The following is a 21457-nucleotide window of genomic DNA, read 5'->3' as shown; positions in this document are numbered from 1 at the left end:
TGGGACTAAATCATCCCACAAGGCTGTTGATGGTTTCTGTTGCAGCTTTAAGGGTTCAAGGATTTTCCTTGCCTTCTCCAGCTGACTACTCTAGAGCACCCTGAATATCAAACTGGTACACAGTATAACACTGTGTAAAAGGACAGTGTTTTATCTCTCCATCTTCTACACAGGAGGGTTGGATTATTTTGTTTTGCATAAGCAACATTTGACCTGAAAAAAAGCTTAAAATATTCCAATGTTCAAATGTCTGGTAAATCTCAAAGGGCTTTACAAAGACTAAAACAGAATTGTCAGTACTGTCATGCATATAGTACTTAGAAATACAAAACTAGAACAAAAAAAATACCAAAAAAGAACTTGCAGTGGATTCATTTTAGGGACTCAAAGCAGTGAATTATAGATGAGGAAACTGTATTACCAAGAGCAGTCACACGAGTTTCTCAAGGCTACAGACAAGGCCCGTTGCAGAACTGCGACATTGACTGAAGTATCCTGGCGTTCAGTGTGAGTTTATCAGACCACAATAACTCCAGAAAGAAAAGAAAGAGAATACAACAAAGGAGATGGCTACATAAGCAAAACAAACATGTTCTGCTGTTTCCTCTCCGTGTCAAAGAGGCTCAAATGAGTGTCGAGTAATATTTTAAGATCAGGCACCAAAATAGATTTTCCTATTAACTGCTAATGGCAAAACAAAGACATCTGGAAGAATGCTGACTTTATCAAGCAGTCTTAAAACAGATGAAATGACAAAGACAGATATGATCTTCATGGGTTGTGCAAAACAAACCTTGGGTCCTGTTACCTTATTCAGAAGGGCAATTTTTGGACAGAAGATCACACTAAAAACTTTAAATGACAAGAAGCATGTCTTATTTTCACAGGTCACTTGTGAAATTTAAATTCTATTGATTTTCAGTGAGATGGACTACAAAAAGGCTGTATTGCTCCTGAAGACCTAGGCATCTAATTTTAAAATTTCGTATAAAAATGCTGCACTTAAGTATCAAATTGACAGTCATTAGTTTCAAAAATGTCTTTAATCATATTTGTTGTGTCTCTATTTCTATCTAGAGTTATCTATCCAATGTCACTGATATCAGTAAAATATTTTAAATATATGTATTTTATATGTGTATATTTTTATAGATATCTAGCCAGGTGTGGTATAGAGATGTGTATATACACCTGTGTAGGAAGATTTACCTTCCTCATGTGGCATGGCATGATTTTCATATGAAAACCACGTGGGGGAAAGGTATATCTATGTCTTCATCTGTTCCACACATGCAAATTATATTAGCGGATTTCCATTGGATCTAGTTAGTAAGACAAAAGAAGATGGAAATGACATGGGATTGATTTTAGAATCTACTGCCATGCTAACCTTAGTGACTTGTAGTTGGAGAGTTCTGAGGTACTAAGCTACTCACAGGATTAATCTCAGCAAAAATGGAAGTTCTTGGAATCATCACTGCTTAGATGACTCATCTGTATTATGAAATGGAAATGGTTTCAAAACACATTCTGTACTTCCATGCTTACTGGGGATTCTGGACATCAGAGAGGTTCTTTTATATCTGAATTGTACACAGTGTTTTTCTATTCCTTGGTTGTTTATATACATGGTGTGCAAGTCTCCCAGTGTTCCAGGCTTTGAATCACCGGCTAACAGCTTTAGTGGTTCCAGAAAAACATGCATTTGAGTGCTACACTTTTGTAGTCTCCCCAAAGGCCAGCCAGCCTCTGTATGCGGGATTACTGGTCTGCCTACATATTAATGCACTTGCCCAGAAAGCTGTGTACTTTAGTCCAAATTTATTCTCTCATCTCCTAGAATAGAGATGACTGGCCTCGGCTGTCAGTTCTGGCAAGATGCCAGGGGCCATGTAATAAGCAGGATTTTTATTGCCATTTGTTGAGATAATAGCACATCATAGTCAACCTAGCCTCCAAAGTGAACTTCAGAGTTGCTCCTAATGATACGCACAGATAATCTCAGAAAGCAGGACTCACTAAAGTCAGTTAAATGAGTTTGGTCATTATACTTTTATTCCTTTTTAATATATTTCCCAGATTAGCCTTTGAATAAGAAAATTCACTAGATGCCATTCTGATGTGATTCTCCCTGAATACTCTTGGCAGATATGTAAGACCTGAATTGGTTGAATTCCTGAGATAACAACAATTCTAAGGGTTAATACTACGTAAGCCTTTTAGGTCTTTTAAAAAATGTAGATCTTTCTATAAGTTTCCTTTTGTATTTTACTGATTTTTAGATAGCTAAGTCTCACAAAATGAACTGATTTCTGTCTTCACTTCATTGCAACCAGAAATTAATCTAATTGATCCAAGCTAGTAAGTGACTTGAATAGACCAAATTCCACCCTATTATGCAGAGTGACACATGAAACTCGCACTCTTTTGGTCTGGTCATGAAAGCTGCTGGGCTGCGTCTAACTACTGTGACTAATTTAGGAAGAGAGCCAAGTGGTGCCATTCTCTGGCCATTGTTCTACTAGCAGTGCAGAAATGATTTTGTGTATCTAATCTTTCAGGGTATGCCACAAGCTCTAAGTAGCCTTAGCCGGATGAGTGCTCTGTCAAAAATGGTTTTGAATTAGGAATACCCTACAATTGTAAAACAGGAATATTAAATCCCTGTAGCTTTTACTACCTCAATACCTTTAAGTAACTGCCTTAATTCTTTCTTGGCTGACCTGAAAATATATCATATTAAATATTAGGTGAAAAATTGCTTACATGAGCTAGTAGGATGCAAGTCCAAGTTACCACATAATTTTTATTTTGTTATGATGGTACACTCAGAATCTGAAATCATCTGGAAGAGGAAAAATATTCAATTAATCACAATGAATTGTTTGTTCAGTGTATTTGGGCAATGTAAAGCCAGAATATCACACTGTAATTATTTTCTATCTTTGTCTAGCAATGCAAATGTTCAATACAGGCACAGCCTCACTTCTGAGTCAGCAGGTGGGATCCTGCATTGGGTAGAGCAAAACGAAATCCTAGAATTGAATCCTTAGTAAGATTTCTTTCAAGTTCAAAATCTTTTTTCATAAATAATCTCAGAGTCCCATTTCCACAAAGAGTTGTGGAATCTACTGGCAGGGGTCAGCAGAATCAGTTATAGTAGGGGTGTGGAAAAGATGAGTGAAAACATACTAAGGAAATCCATTTTTTCTTTTGAGTGAATATTTTGTAATTTTTTTAAAATCACTCTCTGAGAGCTGCCAATTTGGTGTTCATCCATCATGAGTTGTCTCATTTGACCCTACCTACAGAGGCTTATTTTCAGTCTATGTAAATGTTAATGTTTATGCATGTCTCCTAGCAAAATGTGTTCTTAATCTCCTGCTGAATTCTTACATCAGAACACACTGAAATTTGGCATGGCCATCAGTTATTTTCCAGTAAAAAACCACCTTATAGGAGTTACATATGCTTTCAATTTTTAAGATATTTAATAATGTTTTCACCTCTAATTAGGAGAAATATCTGTGTTTGGCTCTTTCATTCTCCTGGGAACTAAAATTGGTTTTGCCAATTGCTGGGTCATTACAAAATTCCATTCCTCGTGTTAAATTTTGCTTTTCACGTTCTGAATGAACTTGGAATTTGGATACATGTTAAAACAACAACTGATTTCCTGGAAAATACTAAACTGAATTAAACGCCACAACATAAAGAGTCATAAAAAGAACACTCAACTTTAGAAAACAATAGCAGAGAAATCTTGACTAAAGATTGCTATATTCAACCCTTTCTTTTCTATCCCAAGAAATATTTGTTACACACAGGTAGTTATTTATAAAATAGTTATATTTACCCATATTCATAGCTAGAAGTCACAAAATGCAGATTATTCCTAAGGTGCTGTGGTTCAGATTATATTTCCTTTATTTATTTGCTACTTGACAACTAAAATGGCAATTGCTTGTAGAGTAAAGCAAACAAAAAGTTATATTTGATGCACTTTGAATCAGCTGAGATATTAAACCACAAAAATTGGGGTTTACAATGGAAAATCAATTTTCTCTTAATGACTGGCGCCAGTTAAAAGTACTCCAAAAGCAACAGAGAGGTTCAGAGTCTGGGTTTAGTACACTGCAAGCTGGTTTCAGGGAGCCCTGTCGTGGACTTGCATTGTCTAATTTGGCTGCACAAGAGTAACCTCAACAGTGCATTCTTTCCACTGCCTATTTTATGTTCTCTGCAATTTATACTGTGAGGCCGTGGAGCACATCCTCAGCTAATGCAAATCACTGTTGTTGCAATTACTTTGGAGAAGCTAAACTTTTTATACTTGATATCTAGATCTGTAGATACAGTATTTCTTTAACTGAATCATAAAAAGTAAATGCGAAAATTTCCTTCCAAAGAGGAAATTATTTTATAAACATCTCGCACATTCACACACAAGATGATTCACATTCCCCTGTGCCAGTTTATACCTGCTGAAAGGTGATTTACAATATATAGACGTAAACACTAGTGGTGGTGACAGGTTGGGCATAAACTGCAGCTGTAACTGAAGACTTGCACTTACTTTGTGGCTGCATTGTCTGTCTCTGCCAGAGTCTGATCAGCTTGTTTTCCTTCATTATTTATAAAAAGCAATATGCCATAAAAATGTCATTTTCACTGCCCAAATCATAAAGTTTTCCATAAAAGCCTACTGCTGTAAGGTCCTACAGAATATTCATCCCCAGGCTCTGACAGCTAGGTAGAGATAGGTATTAGTTTCCACCACTAGTGTAATTCCAAAAATTTCAAGTCACCAGTCTATGCAATAATAAAAGGTGTTTTGTTTCTAGCCCCGGTTAGTTGGGATATGTTAAAATAGTCTGTATTGAATACTTGTTTTAAGTAATGTTTGCCGTTGCTTTTGGTGCAAGGGAGGGTGGTCCAGAGATACGGAACTGGAAGTCAGGAGGTCTGGTTTGCTCCCTATTTTCACTAAACTTTCCCCGCACATCCTTTATGCCATGTTCAACAATAGGTTTGGGAGAACAGCATTAATCCCCAGAGTTCAGCATTTGCTGTCAGACAAGAGCTTTCAAGCAGCCAATAAAAAGTATTACTTTGGTGAAATTTAGAACAGGGTGCAAGGACTCTTGTAAAGGCCTCTACTCCTACTGACAGGAGAAGTCTGGAGATGTATTTGTGGCAGAGATTTCAATTCCTGGGATGAATCTCTTTGTACATAGTGAATAAAAAGGCAGCACTTTTTTTTTTTTTCTGCACCAAATACCTAGACATAGTCAGAGATGTATTTTCGTGCTAAAGCTTCAAACTCCATGAAACTTGCCCAGCTTGTGGTTATGCACAATTACTCAACCCAGGCTGACAGGGGAATCTTCTTTATGTCCCTGGTGTCATTTGTGGCTTCCTATCAAAGCTAAATAACTGCACCATTTCACAGTTTCCATATGACGCTGAAGAAGCCTGGCAGGATCAGCTAAACTGCTGTTTTGGTCAGGAATCTCAAAAACAAGCTAGGATCAAAAACCTCCCATGGAAACATGAGGGGTCGGATTAATCTGTGACATAATTTAACAGGATTCCATGGATTTATACCAGCAATTGGGGGAACACATCTAAACCCACATGAGTTCAAAGCAAATTCTTAGAAAGCCATGCTCCTGTGTATCCCCTGTCCGTGTCCACTGGCCCCATGTCCGTGGTGGCCCTGCCCATCTCCATGCCCAGTTCTGAACAGCCCTGGGGTGAGACCTGGCAGAGGGCCCAGAAATGCTTCCCAGGCCCCTGCCTGGCAGTCCCTGGGCTTTGAAGCGGAATATTTGTGATAAGAAAAAGCATTAGATGTGATTTAGATAACCAGATTAAAAATGCTGAATTTCCTTCCTCTGCAGATCTTGCCACAAAGAAAATACAACCTTAGCTTGTGAAAACTTGCCACAGTTCTGAACTGTTGCACTGCAATGCCAATCTGTATTTTGATTTCTTCCAGGATGACCCATTGTTACGGAACCTGAACAGATGGGAACATTCATTTCCTAAGCACTTTGTGCCCTGTTCACTTGCTTTGGGGTTTCGACATCCAATTTGTGATGCAGATGTTCGACGTGGAGCTACAAGGTTTGTTTTCTTGGCTGAATTCCAAGACCACTGCTGGGAACTTGTATGTGATGATGTGCTTTTGGAGTCCCATCACTGGCAAAGCTGCCAAGATACTTGGCCTCATGAGAGGACTCTTTCTCTTTGGGAATTTAAACACTAAGTCTGCTTGCCGCTGTTCAGAATGTAGACCTGTCTTTCTCTTGCTGTCTTTCTCCCATTTCCAACTTTACTTTTTCATCTGGGCTTCTCCTGTGTTTAAAATATATTTTCCTTTCTCCTTCAGACTCCTCCTTAAAAACATCTTGGTATGTGAACACTCAGGGGTTTTCTTTCTGTAGCAGTGTTTTGAGGGGTGCTTTGGTTTTCTTTACAATACCATTTTCCTCCTGTGAAACCTTAGATAACACATGGAACTTCTGTGTTCCCTGGGTTTGTTGTCCATGAAATACAGGTACAAGTAGACATTGTCAGTGGTGGTGTGGAAATTATTCAGATTTATGAACCATGCTGAAAAATACTATTGGAAAGATAAGCCAAATGCCATTAGTACTCTACAATAGCAAACTGAATTATGGTCTCAGTGGAAGAGAGATGCAAATTAGCAAGTTAGTGCATAGTCAGTCTCTTTCTGCTTTCATCACATATAAAAGAACATCTTCTAAACATCTCTTCTTTTTTGCTCTTATTAGCAAAATGAGTAGCTTCTGAAAGGGTTAGTGAAGATTTACCATAGCCTTTGCTCTCCTCTCAGTTCTTGCATTAATGAGAATTAATGAAGACATTATTAAAGAAACCTCGTTTCCTTTTTCTGTTTCCACTAATTAGTCCTACTCAAATATACGGAGTTTTCTGATAATTGTACAGTATGCTATAGAAACCTATACAAGTGACCTGAGCTATCGATGGAATATCCATATTTTGCCAGCTGTTTTATAGTCAAAAGATGTTGAATCTGGACTTGTTTTTTCATGTTACATCCAGAGCTTTGGAAGAGTGTTTTGGCAGGCTTCCCAGTGGGCACAGCTCCCGTTCCCAGAGTTCTCTCCAAAGCATTAAGAATGGAAATAAGCAGCTAAGAATTTTCCAGTTTAGATCAAGCTCTGTGTACGTTAAGAGAAACAGAAGCATAACCACAAGAACCAGCATAAGCCCTTAATGTAGACAGGCTGCGACAGAAAGCAGAGCTTAATCTGGTGAAACTGCCATAAACTGGTCCATGTCGGCTTCACACATCTGGACCCCGTGTTTGTCCTGATACGGAGACACAGTGACCAAGGCAGGTAAACCAAGAAGCTTCTTAATGGAAAGAAGGTCTGCCTAGTTAGGTTGCCTAAAATCAGAGGCAGTCTCAGTAATCTCTTAATGATGTTTTACTCTGAAGTAGTGTTGCTTATAGGAAACTATCAAGGCCACTATGACAGGGAGAAATGCTTTAGTCTCTTCTCTTCAGGGTGATTCCTTGGCTTGTATTGTGGAAACTGCTTTAGTGAGTGACTGAAAGAAGATAAATGGTATATAGCATCCATTTTATAGGTGCTTTTTTTTCTGACAAATGCTGAAGAGGTGCTCCAGAACATCTATTATTTGGAGGGAAAAAAAAATTACTAGGAAGCTGAGGATAATACTACGTTACAGAGAATATGATCTGGAAAAAATCTTGAGGCAGAGTGGGGATGAAGAAAAAAAATTGATTCCTGATGTCTCTTCGAGGATTACAGTCCAACTCTTATGGAAGTTAGTGGGAAACTTTCCATCTCCTGTAATATGAGTTGGGCTGGATCCTCAGGATATCACCGTAACAAAGCAGAGCTACAACTGGTAATAGGCACAGGCAGATATAACTAAAACATTTTAAAAGATTTTATTGTAGACAAGAGATTGAACTGTGGCAAAGCTGTCAAGTTTGCTGAGGATACCAGTCTATCAGATTTCATGATCCTTCGTGGTTTTTTTTTTTTAATCTTGAAGATGAATTGATGAAATCTCACAGCTACTCTGCTGTACTCCTATTTCATGGGTAGCTTAAGTCAGAAAAGGAGTAATAGCATAGAGGTTAAAGAACTACTTAGTATCAGAGCTACGGACAGGCAGGAATCTTGACTTGGAGCACTCAGCTCCAGTTCCTAGAAGTACTGCATCTCATGGGGACTGGATCTTCCTTCACTAACAAGTTTTCCTTCCTATGTTTTACCAGTTTTTCAGGGTTTCCAAGAACATGTGCACATTTCCAGATAATTTATACTAACTGAAAATTATGCTTTCATAGAATGAGACATCCCTATCTCGAGCATCTCTCTGAAATGAGATTCTCAGCCCTGGCAATACTGTTTGCACTTTGACTATGGTCTTTAAAGCACTTAGCATCTGAGCCTAAATTCCATTTTTAAATGTACTAAGAAATCTGTTTCATTAAAAATCTCAAACCTTTGGATTATTTTTAAAATATAATACTCATATTAAATATATTCCCTTATGAGCTTTTTTCTTGGATATAAAAATGATCATTCACCTTAAATAGTAACACAGTGCCCTGCAATGCTAAGCATGGTGGAATGGCTCTACAATAAAGTTAAGCTTTCAAATTTTAATCTCTCTCCAAGCCACATCCTGTTTTCGGTTAACTGATCTCATATGGGGGAAATTTACCAGAGGAAATATCTCTAGTTTGGAAAGTACCAAAAACTTATCTTTAGTTTCTTTGTGTAATTCAGCACCTTTTAAGACAGAGGTGTAATACTTTCAAGAAGTCTCAAAGCAAAAGAAAAGGAGCAAGCTAACAGCACAGAAAGGAGGCATATAGGTGCCCCTTCATCCCAAAACAGAAACTGACCCATTGGTGTAACACTGATCTTTTTGAAATTATTAACTTACACCTCTTTATATTCCAAAAGCTTAAAAAGCCACATCCAGAAATATTTTTAAAACTTTTTCAGAAATGAACTCTCATCCCGGCAGAAACTGCCTGTGCCAGATTAACTTGCCATGAGTTTTTACAACCCTAATCATAAAACAGTGAAAGCAAATGTTTCAGGCCTGAGACTGTATCACACTTTCCCCGTAGACTTCTATCTTTAGTTAATACATGGCCCTGGTGACTCTGCACTTAGAGCATCTACAAATATGTTTACAGCACAGAGAAGTAGAGAGAAGGAAGTGGAAATGAAGAGACATTACATATGATTCTGCAAGTGTTAGTAGGGAAAGTCTTCTCACTCACATAGGTGGATGTTGGCATTTAAACTGGAAGCCTTAAAAATAACTTTAATAAAACTGACATCCTTCTGCTCTTCCATAATTTCATCGCCAAATCTTATTAACATCCTGGCTCTTAAAAAAGGTTACACATGCAGGTATACAATCAGGTAATTGCATGCCCACATTGCTAAATTAGTCATTTTCTTGTGCTGTGACAGCATTACTGAACTGCACATGATGCTTTTCATCTGGTGAGATCTAAGTGTTTCACAAAAAGAAGCAAATGTTACTGCCTCCTGTACAGAGGAAGGTGGAAGCATTTACTAGGCTAGTGGTTTATCCAACAATGCTCCAGTGATGTATGGCAGTAAGCCAGATGGATACCTTCAACTGACTCTGCAATTGGCTCCATCAGACTTATGTTTAATTCCCTCTATAACAACAATTCCCTTTGCATCATCATTTTTAAACTGTTAAAGCCTTCAGAAACAAAATACCACTTGTCAAAAGGCTGTCTAATTGAAGGGAAAGTAAAAGATTTTCTGACAAAGTGAAGGATCAAAGCCTCCTTTTGGAAACAGTCTTGCATCCTGATTCCTGTGGGACTACAGGGTGGAACTGAAAATAGCGTTTAGCCCATAGGTGACTTTTGAATAAAACAGTTAAAGAAATGGTGGACATAAATGCAGGAAGCTTTTTGGATAAACTGCTTGCAAGAATGGGACCTTTATTATTAAAAATCCTTGCCACCAGAAGATGGTCATTATTTGTCTCCAAGTCCCATGACTGAACTAGGGTACAGCTGTGAAAAGCCATCGCCACGCAGCGAGGGGGGGAAGTGTGTTCTGGTGCAGGCAGCAGAGCTGAAAGGGTAGCGAAAACCCAGCAGCTCTCTGCCTTCAAGAGACCAGGTACATTCTTACTGCGTTCTGAGGGTATCTTTAATACTTCCTGTTATTTTCAATTTACCACAAAGATGATTGAAATTTGCAATCTCGATTATTTTGTATGAACATTTTTCATCCTGTTTTTTTGTAACATTATGGGTTTCTTTAGCCTCTATTCTGCACACGGTGCCAAGCTTGGTACTTACAATATCCTCACACTACTGTATACTTACAAGATTATTTTTTCCTGTGTGTACATAGACTTCCAGTATATTGGCTCTATAAAGGATAAATATATATCCTACCCTTGGACCTGGCTATCTTTTTAGAGGTTTTTTCCATAGGTGTACTTGGTTTTAACTATACTGCCCTTTTGAAGGCTAGAAAAATGTTTTGTTTATTCTCGCTTTGTTTGACATTATCCTTTTGAGACAAAAAGGCAGAAGTTTAGTGGAATTCAATAAACATGGTATGTGTGTGGCAGGAATGCATGAAAAAGAATAATGTTGTTCTATCATACAGGCAAACGTAAGGGCTGAGTCAAACCACTGTGTGAGCAGAGTTTATGGATATTCTTTGCTTCTTCATGAAAACATCAACACAGCTGTTGATAACAATGTGAGGAGAAAATAGTTCCGGAATTAATTCCAATATTTCTCTTAGCAATGCAACAAAGCACTACAGCATATACTTCACTTCCTTGAAGAAGGGCTGTGTTTTGACCCCAGAAGCTGCCCTCCTTCCATCTATTTTTCAGCATAGCTATAGTCTGTTTGCTAGTGTATCTGTAATCACGTCGGGGGGGCAGTCACCCAGGGCAGCTGTTCCAGATGTGGAACTATTTATTATCTGTGCACACACAACAGAGGAAGGTGTCAGACTTCGGGCAGACGCTCACCGATGAATAAGGTACCTGGATGCGAGCACTGCGGTAAATGCAGCAGAGTAACAAGCCAAGTGAAGCATTTAGAGAACCCCCTCTGCTTTTTATTTTTAATTTTCAGCTAGGACTCGCCCCCAGTGGTATTCCCCAAGTTTCTTTCACAAGGAAGAGCTCACAGTTTTGCATCTGCAACTTTCTCTTCTGACCGAATCCCTATTAGGGTTGCAGCATGTGATTTCATAGTCAACTTTGTCAGGGGAAAAGAGGACTTTCTGATAGTGAAACTTTCCTTTGTAGAAATCTTTACTGCACTGCGAGCATCTGAAAAGGATTTGCATACATTACTTAACTTGCCTTGTGTTAGCCTGGTGTTTTAAATATTATCTGCATTTGAGAGCGGCTGGAGGGCGAGGCACAGTGAGGTTGGCTGGAGGTTTCCCAGCGAGGTTCAGAAGGAAATCCACGTCTCCTGCTCCCTTCCTCGGGGCGGCAGGGTTCCCCCGAGCAGACAGAGGTGTGGCGAGGGCATTTTTCACTGTAATCGTGCTCCGGGTAGGCAGCAGCTTCTGCCCGATTTGCGGGGCCGGGTCGCCGCGCCAGATACCCATAATCACTGCAGTTTCAGGAACTAGCTACGCAAACAGATTCTCCATTTCAGCTGTCCTGGGGAAATTTGCTCCCTCGGGCCTTTCCTTAGTCCATTCCCCATCCCTGTCCCTGCGGGTCGGTGCCGGTCAGCCTTCCCCGGGGCGGGAGGCTGGGAGAGCCCCGCCGTGCCCTGCGGGGCCGGGCCGCGCTCCCGCAGCCCGGGGCAGACCCGCTTCTCCCCGGCCCCACCGGCGCGTTTCGCGTTTCCCGCTCCTCCCGGCCTCAGCGAGGCAGCAGTCGCCGAAATTTCAGACGAGCCGCCCGGCTGCGTTTCCTCTGCCTGCGGCACGGGCGGCCTCCACCGCGGTAAGAGCGGCGCGGCCGGCACCGCCCCGCCGCCCGGCCCAGCCGCCCTCCGCCCGCTCCGCGCTGCGGGGCCCGGCGCGGCCTCGGCCGCCTGCGGGGCCGGCGGGCTCAGGTAAGGGCAGCGGGCGGGCGGGAGGGAGAGCGGGCGAGCGGGCCCCGCCTCAGCCACCCGCGGCCTGGGCGCTTCCCGCCCGCCGCCGCGCCGAGGGGAAACCGGCCGCGGCCCCTCGGCCTCCCCCGGGCGCAGGGGCCTCGTCCCCGCAGCGCGCCCCAGGGAGCACCGGGGGGGGCACGGGGAGGGGGCACTTGCGCGGCCCCCGAGGCTGCTCCGGGCATCCTGGCCGCCCTCGCCGCTGCCTACGAAGCTGCCGGCCCCCGCCCTGCTGAGCCGGGGATGGGGATGGAGGGGGTGCCAGGCGAGCCGGGGCCCGCCAGACCCACTCCCTGCCCTAGGGCTGCCGTTTTACCGGGCGTTACCGATATAAAACACCCGCGGGGGTGGGCTTCCAGCCCCCCGGCAACCAGGGGCTCTGCTGGCGCAGCCAGCGCTCTGCAGAGGCCATGGCTGCTCGTCCGCCCCGTCCTCCCCTGGCTACCATCCCACTAGGCCTCTGACACCGCTTCGTTGACTTGCAGGGGCACATTTAGCATTGCCAGGTTTAATTTATGGTTCTTGGCAGATTGGGCAGCCCCTGCCTTTGTTGCTAAGCTCCTCAGCAAACGCCTGAAGAGGCCAAGGGAATTGCCTAAGCCAGGCAAGGGAAAACGCTGTTTGGTCAAAGAAGAGCTTTTTAAATCCAGGACATGCCCTATCCACTGCACGGCGGTCGCACTGCTCTTTCTGTGCCTGGCCTGGCCTAGGCAGTCTTGCTTCATTTTTTTTCAGACACTTCTTAGTCAGTGTTACATCTGATAATACCGAGATAGGTTATTGTGTGTCAGTACCGTTATGGGAAGAAAATAGATTTATAAAGGCATTATGCTCAAACTGCGCCAGGTCCCCGGGTGAAAACCTTTCTTGACCGTTCCAAGTGACTGAGAAAACACCAGAATGAGTTTTGGTTGCATTTCCAAAAATATTTCAGCTAAACATCTCTTGTTAACCAAAACCGATGCTGAACACACGACAGCTTGGCATGTGTGGCTCAAGGTGTATCTGGTAAGAGCACAAGCGTTAAGCGTTTTGTGGACTTGAGATTTTAATTTTGCCACTAGTTTTATGACTTCATGAAAGTCACTGTAAACACATCAGTGGCTCAGTTTCTGCATCTGTGAAGTGTAATCATGAATCTTGGCTGCTGGGAATTGAAGGTGGTTGGGGATTTACTCTACAGGAAATAATTCTGTGTGATGTGGACCGATGGGATTGTAGCTCTAAAAACATGGCAATATTTACTTCATCTTTCTACAGGCTAAAAAACTCTGGAAAGAAATCCCCAGCCCTTCATTTTGATATATTGTCCGTTTCCATGTTGTGTTTAAGGGAAATTTTAGATCTGTACTGTAATTTCCTGATGGTACCTAGTCAAGCCCCACTGTGACATTTAGTCACACGTGTTAGCTGCAGACTCAATTAAGCAGATCACTGGATTACTGCACAGGTTTGGGGCTGCTCATGGACTTCGATGCCTGATATATTCTCTCACATCAAAGTGACCGTGTGTCTGCTTCTTTGAGCACTTATCTTTTTTCCTTATCTCTGACAACAGTTTACCTCAGATGGCTGAGAAAACAACCAGAGGCCTGCAGGATGTTCCTGGCTCTTCTCCTGATGAAAATGAATTTCCTTTCGGATATCCCACTAACATTTGTGAAGATGTGCCTGATCAGAAGTACCTGTGCAGCAACTGCAATAACATTCTGAAGAAAGCCCTGCAGACGCTCTGTGGGCATAGGTACTGCTCAGCTTGCCTCTCCTGGATTGTACGGTAGGTCCTTGCTGCAGAGGGTCACACCGTATTCTGTGGCTGCAGGCGCTCCTGAGAGCTGCGTCAGGCCGCTGTGCTCAGCAGATGAGTCTGTGGCTGGCCCGCAGGCATTTTACTGTCTGGAAGTACTTACCTTCAGTGGACTGCAGGGAACTCACTAACTCCTTCTTGCTTCCAGTGTGGAAGTCTGCGGGGTGGGGAAGGCTGGGTTACTGGGCTTGTCAGGTGTCAGTTTTTCTATCTGTAAGTGTGAGGTGATTCTGCTTTAACCCTGAAGAACTAGTAATGCTTCCACGGGACTTTACAGTCCTTTGACAAGTGATGTTAGGGGATTTTAATAAACATTATCTTAGAGTTTTAATAACTCAGCTGGCTCACTACATGTTAAAGTGCTGCTGCCATTAGTGACAAATAGTGACAGCCATAGTCCTGGAGAACCTGACAACCAGGAGCTGGGTGGGGATTTGCTTGGATGGATTAGCTGCTTCTATCCTGCTTTTTCGTTCCATGATGACACCTTGATCCAGAGCCTGGAGAAAGGGTGTGTCTGCCCTGCAGGTGAGAGGTGAGATTGCGGTACAATTCCATGAATATGAGCTGACTTTAGCATTGATGTTCTGTAAAACAGCAGCTGTCAGGATTCAGCGACTGGGCTTTAGTGCTGGCTGAGTAAGTCTAAAGCCTCTTCCTGCGCTTCCTCATAGATGTTAGGAGTGAGCTAGTTTGTGTGTGCCAGTTCATGCAGTCCCAGCTCTGATCACAGCATGGGGCACCTGGAAAGCTGAGTCAATGCACTGGCCACATGTGATCTGAAGATCAACGTATAATAACATAAAAATGTGTTGAAGTTAATGTATTTGACCAATTTACATAAATCCATTACTGTAAGTCTAGAAAAAAGCCCCTTATTGAAGCAACATAAACCGTAAATTCAGAAAACTGTCAACAGAACATACCCGGAATTCTTGTGTCTTCCCACTAGAGTCTTACAGCACATAATGGGAAACTGATAAGCTAATTAGTACACTTTGAAATCAGTTATGCTCCGGGTGGATAGATGCTTTTCTGATGAGCTTCTCAGTCTGTGTTAGTTCATTATTTGCCTGGATGCTAAAGAGCACTGGCAGTGAAATACATCTCTAGTAAAGTTTCATTTTTTGCTTATACTAAATATTTTGAGAGCAGATCAGAACCTTTTTTAGCTGCCATAGGGTGTTAACTCTAGAACTCAATTCTACACCCGTTCTACTATGTCTTTCATTTGAAGTCTCTATATCTATCTGGGGAAAATGGGCTATTTCTGTGTTTTAAAAGATTCTAGTTCTCATGTTACCTTTCTTACATGGTGTCTTTGCATAATTCGTGAGATAAATACGTTCCCATCTTTATTCTTTATGATCCAGGCTGCTCTAATTTTGGTGAAATACAAATAAGATTATGAGCCCAGTTCTAGTCTTGAGGAATAGAACAGCAGGGTTTTTTTGATGTCACTGTTATTCAAGAATTGGCCCTTTAATGAACAAGGACTATGGACTCTGGAAACTACAATTTCCATGTTTTTATTTATGTCAGTGTCTATCCAAAGACCTCCTAAACTACAGTACACCAACTGATATTATTTCATTCTTCTTTCTTTGTTCCAGAAACAATAAAAATGTGATTTGCCAGAAATGTAAAGAGGAAGATCCAAGCACTTTAAGTGAGGGAAGCCTGTTGGCAGAAGAAAGGGTAAGTTGTAGTTCACAGTTCATTAATTCATCATGTGTCACTCTCTGGGCTACTCTAATCATCATTGGACTACAGTTTAGGAGGGAATAATATAAAACGTGATAGCAACTGATAGTTACACATTTTAACTTATGCTTTAGTCATTTGGATTTCCCACATTTTTTTATTTGAAAAAGTATTATGGCAGTCTTAGGACTTTCCAAGTCCGTCAGGTTCTGCAATATAAAACCCCTTCTATATAATTAACTTTTTATTGTCTCAAAGTAACTGGTGCTTTCCTACTTGTAATAATATGTCTTAGCTGTTACTTACTATCCTTAATAAGTATCCTGGTGGATTTTCCAATCTCATGGTTCTCTGTACCCTTCAAACATGTTACCAAAGTTACAGGTGGAGCATTCCTAAGAAAAAAAGCTAGAGTGTCGGCTAGCTGGCTGAATTGCCTAGGATGTATTTTGGCAGCCAGGGTATCTGGAGGAAATAGTGGAAAACAGAGAGCTGAACATAATAATTAATAAAAACTATGTGCTGGCAAATGTTTCATCTGTAATTTCACGGTGCAGATCTCTTTTGCTGTTGTGTGATTTTCCAGGCAGACCGCTGCACTATTCTATATCCTGAGTACAAACTGGGCCACAGGGCTCAGTTCCAGCTTGTCTTTTTCCCTCCTTTCTGATTACGTGCAGGAATACCGGGAGACACACATTCTGAATTTTTTAGGGAAAAATGAAACCCAATAGGCAGCTGGCAGTGAAGTAAAAGATGAAGTTTAAGAAGTGGCTGCAGCAAAATAATGAATCTTCAGTTAATGCTGAACTTGGTAATATCTCAGAAAAAATCCTCAATTCTGCAATAAATTTCCCAGTAACAGAATTTCACGCATCATGTAACCACAGATAGGTACAGCTAAACCCTTATGAACTTCTTACTCTATGCTGTCAGTTCTCTTATAACTCTGGCATTTCTCTGCTGTGGGATTCTCACTAAGTCTGCTGGGACTTTCTGCAAAATCTGTGGGTGGGTTTTTGTAAACAGGGCCCCACGCTTGCAAGCTGATCTGCCTGGGCAGATTCTTCTGCCTGTTGAGAGTCCAGATGAAGTCAATCACCACAAAGGCGTAAGGATCTGCCTGTATAGATCAACTTACAACAAATGGTCAGAGTTTGTAAACAACACGAATAATGAAGATCATTGAGCAGGTTTATTCTTTATATCTATTCCTGATAAGCTCTGATTTATCTTTTGCTGTGGTTTTGCTTAATGTTATTTTCCTACACTGTTTATGTGTTTATATGTTAAATAAGATACCTACACAAGGAAAAGAAAGGCCCTATCTGGATGTGTATTTGCCTTAGCTTATCCCATGAGCAATTCCTGTGGTAACTCCCATCCCTTCCCTGTTACACTTTTAATTTATGATCCTTTCCTATGCAAAATACACTTCAAGTCTTATCATGGTGCTGTTCATCAGTATCAGTTACCGAGCATCTGCATCTGTCACTGAAATCAGAAGAGTGGGAGCATCCTCCCAAGCCTCTGCTCACACCCTGTCTGCTGTCATTCATGGGCCTGGCTCAGGGGACAGTTCTCTGCTCTGAACTGAACACAAACCACTTTGTGGCTCTCCCCTCTCTGGCTGCGTTAGAACGACTGAAGGTCCTGGTTCAGCTGCAGAGGGCCAGCCTTAGCTGGAGAGGAAAAAAACCCGCTGGATTTATCCTGGATAGCTTTTGTTCGGGTTGATCTGTTCATTAAACTTGTTGCTAACTGGTCTTCCTGACCACGTGAGCTGCAGAGCAGAGTCCTCCCGTAGCTAGAAGCCATAAGATACATGTTGTGAGGGTCAGAGGGCCAAGGAGAGTGCATCTGGCAGTGGTTTTTGGACAGCACATCGCAGGGGACCTCCACTTGTGTCACAGCCAGCCCTGGGACAGGCGGGTCCGGGCAGGTACGTGCGCCACGACAGCCACCTGTGATCGACATCAGCAGCCCCTGCACCAACATTTCCTTTGAAATAGCTAAAATGAAAGAGAGGAGATATGCAACTACAATATATCAAATCAGAGAGAAATATTTTCTGTTTCCTTCTGGTTGACCCAGAGCACTTTTAATGTCAGTGAGAGTCATCTCATTTACTGTATGAGGGTCTGACTCGGGTCCCTAAAGAAGTTCTGTGCAAATTCAGGTTCCCAGATAAGAGGACAGAGGTTCAGGTGAGTATTTCGAAGCAGTGACCAGTGCAGATAAAAGAAGAGATGAGGATTTCCTGCCTTGTTTTTTACCTGAGTAGTGTCCATAATGATTTAGCAACTGCAAATGTGAAACAAAAAGCACAGGGCATGCACACAGCAGTAAGAAACCCATGCACTGCTGGGACTGTCCCTGTAGTTAAATATATTTTAAATGATCTATTTTGTAATGTCAGGAAATTCCTTGAGTTTTTCTCTTATGACACAGGGGGAAAAAGTCACCATGCGCTTGATAACTTGAATTTCTTTTCTTTGATTTTGCTCACAAATTAGACTAGAATGTTTTAGAGGGTGGGGCTGGTATGCTTTCATTAATTGTACATTGATTGCTAGCTTATTACTTAAACTCTTCCATATATGCAGATGGAGCCATACATGTTTTTGTACAACCTACATGATTATTTTTTAATTCCTTGTTTGTGAAGTTGTTTGCAACTTGTCTGCAAAGTTCTGGACTTTGCTTGCAGGTTTTGATTAGGAAATGAGTTTCTATGAGACTCTGCATGTAGAAATGTATCTCATGGTTACCATTCAGCTGTGCTGCTTGTGTGATTTAATATGGCAAAGGTAGGTAAGTACAAACATCTTGTATCTAGATTAAAAAAACCCAATCAGGAGTGTTGATTCTCATAATTTTGTTTGCGCTTTTTTTTATTTTAGCTTGTTGTGTAGGATTTCAGTAACTTTATTGAAATGTGGACATCATTTGTAAATACTTTCCTCTCTCTATTTTTAAAGCCCCCCCCCCCGCCCCAGTTCTTGCCTTGCTCTGTGTTGTTACACGGGAAATCTGCAGTCCTCTGTATTGTGTACTTACCAACAGAGTATCTAAAAACATGTAGCAGGGCTTGTTCTGGTGTCAGTGTACCTATTTTGATTGTGCAAGATGTAATATTAAAAGTGTGTAGTGTTTCATAATTTACATAATAATTGTACAATTTTTCATGGTTAACATCATAAAAAAATCTACGTAGTGCAAAAAAAAAGCCCACTCACATATGGTTTACATTTCTTTAGTACACAGTGCCATACTAAATGGAAACAGCCATGGTCTGAGAAATGTACTCTCACTGCAGAACAGTCTCAAGTCCTCTCTTCAGCACGTTTAAGAGGTGTTAATGACCCCAATAATGAAATGCATTCATTAAGAGTGGCACATGGCAGCACTCTGTAGTTGGGGTCCTGTCAGCACATGCATTGCATGTGACATATTTCAGGCTTCTGTGAAAAGAAACTTAAAATAATAGCTGTAGTTGGCTAGGCATATTTTCAGTAAATTTATATCACATCAGATAGTTTCTTTTTGAACCGCAAGAAAGAAATGATTTAATAATTATTTGGGCTTCTACTACACTAAGATTAACTTGCTAGGTTAGAGAGTCTTACGGCAGTACAGTAAATTTTAAAAATAAGGGATTTATCTGAAATTTTGACACAGTCACCTTATTCCTATGTCAAAAATGTGTGCTGGAGTACTTTCTGACCAGTGTTTTTTTACCTTACTGTGTTTACTTTCCAGGCTTTTGGTGATGCTGCCATTAATAAAGAGATTTCTGAACTCAAAGTACACTGTGTGACCCTTGGATGCAGTTGGTCTGGTATCATGAAAAATTTTGAAGTATGTTTAAAGGCAGTTTATTTAAATTAACATGCACTCTTACTTGAATGGGGACAGAAAGACAAGGAAACTAGGTTCTCAGCAAACACAAATTAGTGCAATGTCATAGAATCAGTGAAGGTATCATGATTTATACCAACAGAGTATCTAAAAACTTACCAGTGTTTAGTAGGGCTTTGACCAAATCCAGAACATCCTGAATGATTGTGAAATTAATGTTGCACAAATTTACATCAACTGTGATTTTTTTTTTTTCCAGTAGGTTTACTTATTATTTAAATGCAAGGATGGTACAGACAGGTTTTGACAGACCAGACCAGAATACTTCAGTCTCCAGGACATTGTTATGGGCAATATCCTTAGTATGTTTTTATAAGAGAAATAATTTCCTCCTGCATAAATGACTCCTGTTGATTGAATGTGTTCATCATTCTTTCAGACTGATATGAAATGCGCTAGGAAATGGGCAAGATTTGTGAATCTGCCATGCAAATTAGAACGGGGAAAAAATGCAGATAATTCTGATACTAAAGCAGTTCCTTTGGTCCCCTGGTGTAGGAATAGAGGGTCTTTCTGCATCTATAACAGGGAGTCTGCTGTGTGCCACGTACGAATGCGTATCTGATAAGCATCTGAGGTGCTGCTGCCTTTTCTTTGCTAATTTTACACAAATTTTCTATTTGAGTGTATTCCTCTTTAAGAAAAAATCTACCCAGTTTGCTTAGCTTCACAGTTTGGAGAAGTGGAGCCCCTCTCAGCATGAATACGTGGCAAAATTAATTTGAGAGTTGGGCGTGTGATTGAAATTGGCATTTCCGAGCCTGTTCTGTAGGGGACAGCCATCTCCCTTTAAAGACAAAATCAGTTGTGACACGGGGCCTACAGAAGCTTCGGTAAAAGAGGTCAGAGTAAATAGTTTTTATTGAAATACAGTGTTTTTAAGAATCGGAAAGCAGACCTGTTGGATGTAGTTATGAAAGAAGTAATGCTGATATTTTTCCTTGTTGAGATGAGAGGATTCAAATAGTGAAAAGAAACCATTTTAAAAATCAGTTTGAACGTAGGAAAGGGTTGTGTCCTAATTGTTGCATAGAAGGTGTCAGATGTCCATTCTTCTATGCTATGCAGAGATGTCAGCAGACTAACCATATTCATCCTACCACTTAGAGCAGGATGGTCTCAGTGCTCAAAAAACCCCACACAAAACCCCATAAAACACCAACCCCGAAAAACCCCAGGCTAAAAGTTAGGGAACCTCTAACACAAAGAAAAAAGCTGGGACCAGGATCACGTTATATTCAAACAAAAGCACTAGAGAGACACAGTTCAAGGGATACCCCATGTTTGCATTTATCAAAATTTGTATGTTGCTTTTTTTTAAAGTTAAGAATTAACAAAAAAGCCCCAGCGAAGTTGGTGAATTTTTCTCCATAATCTCGGTAACGTTGTGGAGTGGGACTTTACCCAAGCTTAGAAGAAATGCAAAGCAAAGGGCTAGGCTGGCAGAATGGAGACTATTTATAGGTAAATGTGTATCTGCAGTTTACATTTCGGTTTATAACTTTTTACTTCCAGGAGCATCAGAGCTTATGTGAATATGCTTTAATTCCTTGTCACACTGGTTGTGGACACGTGGTGATGCGAAAGAAACTTGCGGATCATTTGGAAAATGGATGTGTTAATAATGTGACAATGTGTCAGAAGTGTAAGCGGAGCTTATCCAGTAGCGAATACCAAGTAAGAACATTTCTCTGTTTCAAATGAGGGCTTTATATTAATGGCTTGAATAATCTGTTGTGACATTTTTCATCCTGATTTCATGACTGCTAGTGCACTTGGAGAATATTTAATTTTCCTGAGTCTGCTAATTTTTCCATGCATGTGTTGGAGGGAAAAATGAGCTG

At 41.2% G+C, this 21457-nt stretch overlaps 1 protein-coding gene across 4 annotated transcripts in view; it reads left to right on the top strand.

Annotated features, from left to right (window-relative positions):
- The window catches only part of TRAF1 (TNF receptor associated factor 1), a 32331-nt gene that overhangs the window by 883 nt on the left and 9991 nt on the right, over positions 1-21457 (top strand). For 2 of the 4 annotated variants that reach the window (XM_074891128.1, XM_074891131.1), the window contains 5 exons: positions 6002-6129; positions 13740-13958; positions 15602-15686; positions 19455-19553; positions 21129-21290. In XM_074891128.1, the coding sequence (XP_074747229.1) occupies positions 6002-6129; positions 13740-13958; positions 15602-15686; positions 19455-19553; positions 21129-21290 (693 nt within the window). Of the gene's footprint in view, positions 1-6001; positions 6130-12038; positions 12143-13153; positions 13190-13739; positions 13959-15601; positions 15687-19454; positions 19554-21128; positions 21291-21457 lie in introns of those variants that run through there. The other 2 variants (XM_074891130.1, XM_074891129.1) reach the window with 2 other exon arrangements.

The sequence above is a fragment of the Strix uralensis genome, chromosome 21, assembly GCF_047716275.1.
Source record: "Strix uralensis isolate ZFMK-TIS-50842 chromosome 21, bStrUra1, whole genome shotgun sequence".
Taxonomy (NCBI): domain Eukaryota; kingdom Metazoa; phylum Chordata; class Aves; order Strigiformes; family Strigidae; genus Strix; species Strix uralensis.
Note: the sequence above shows the minus strand (reverse complement) of the source record. Positions and strands in the feature narration are given on the sequence as shown.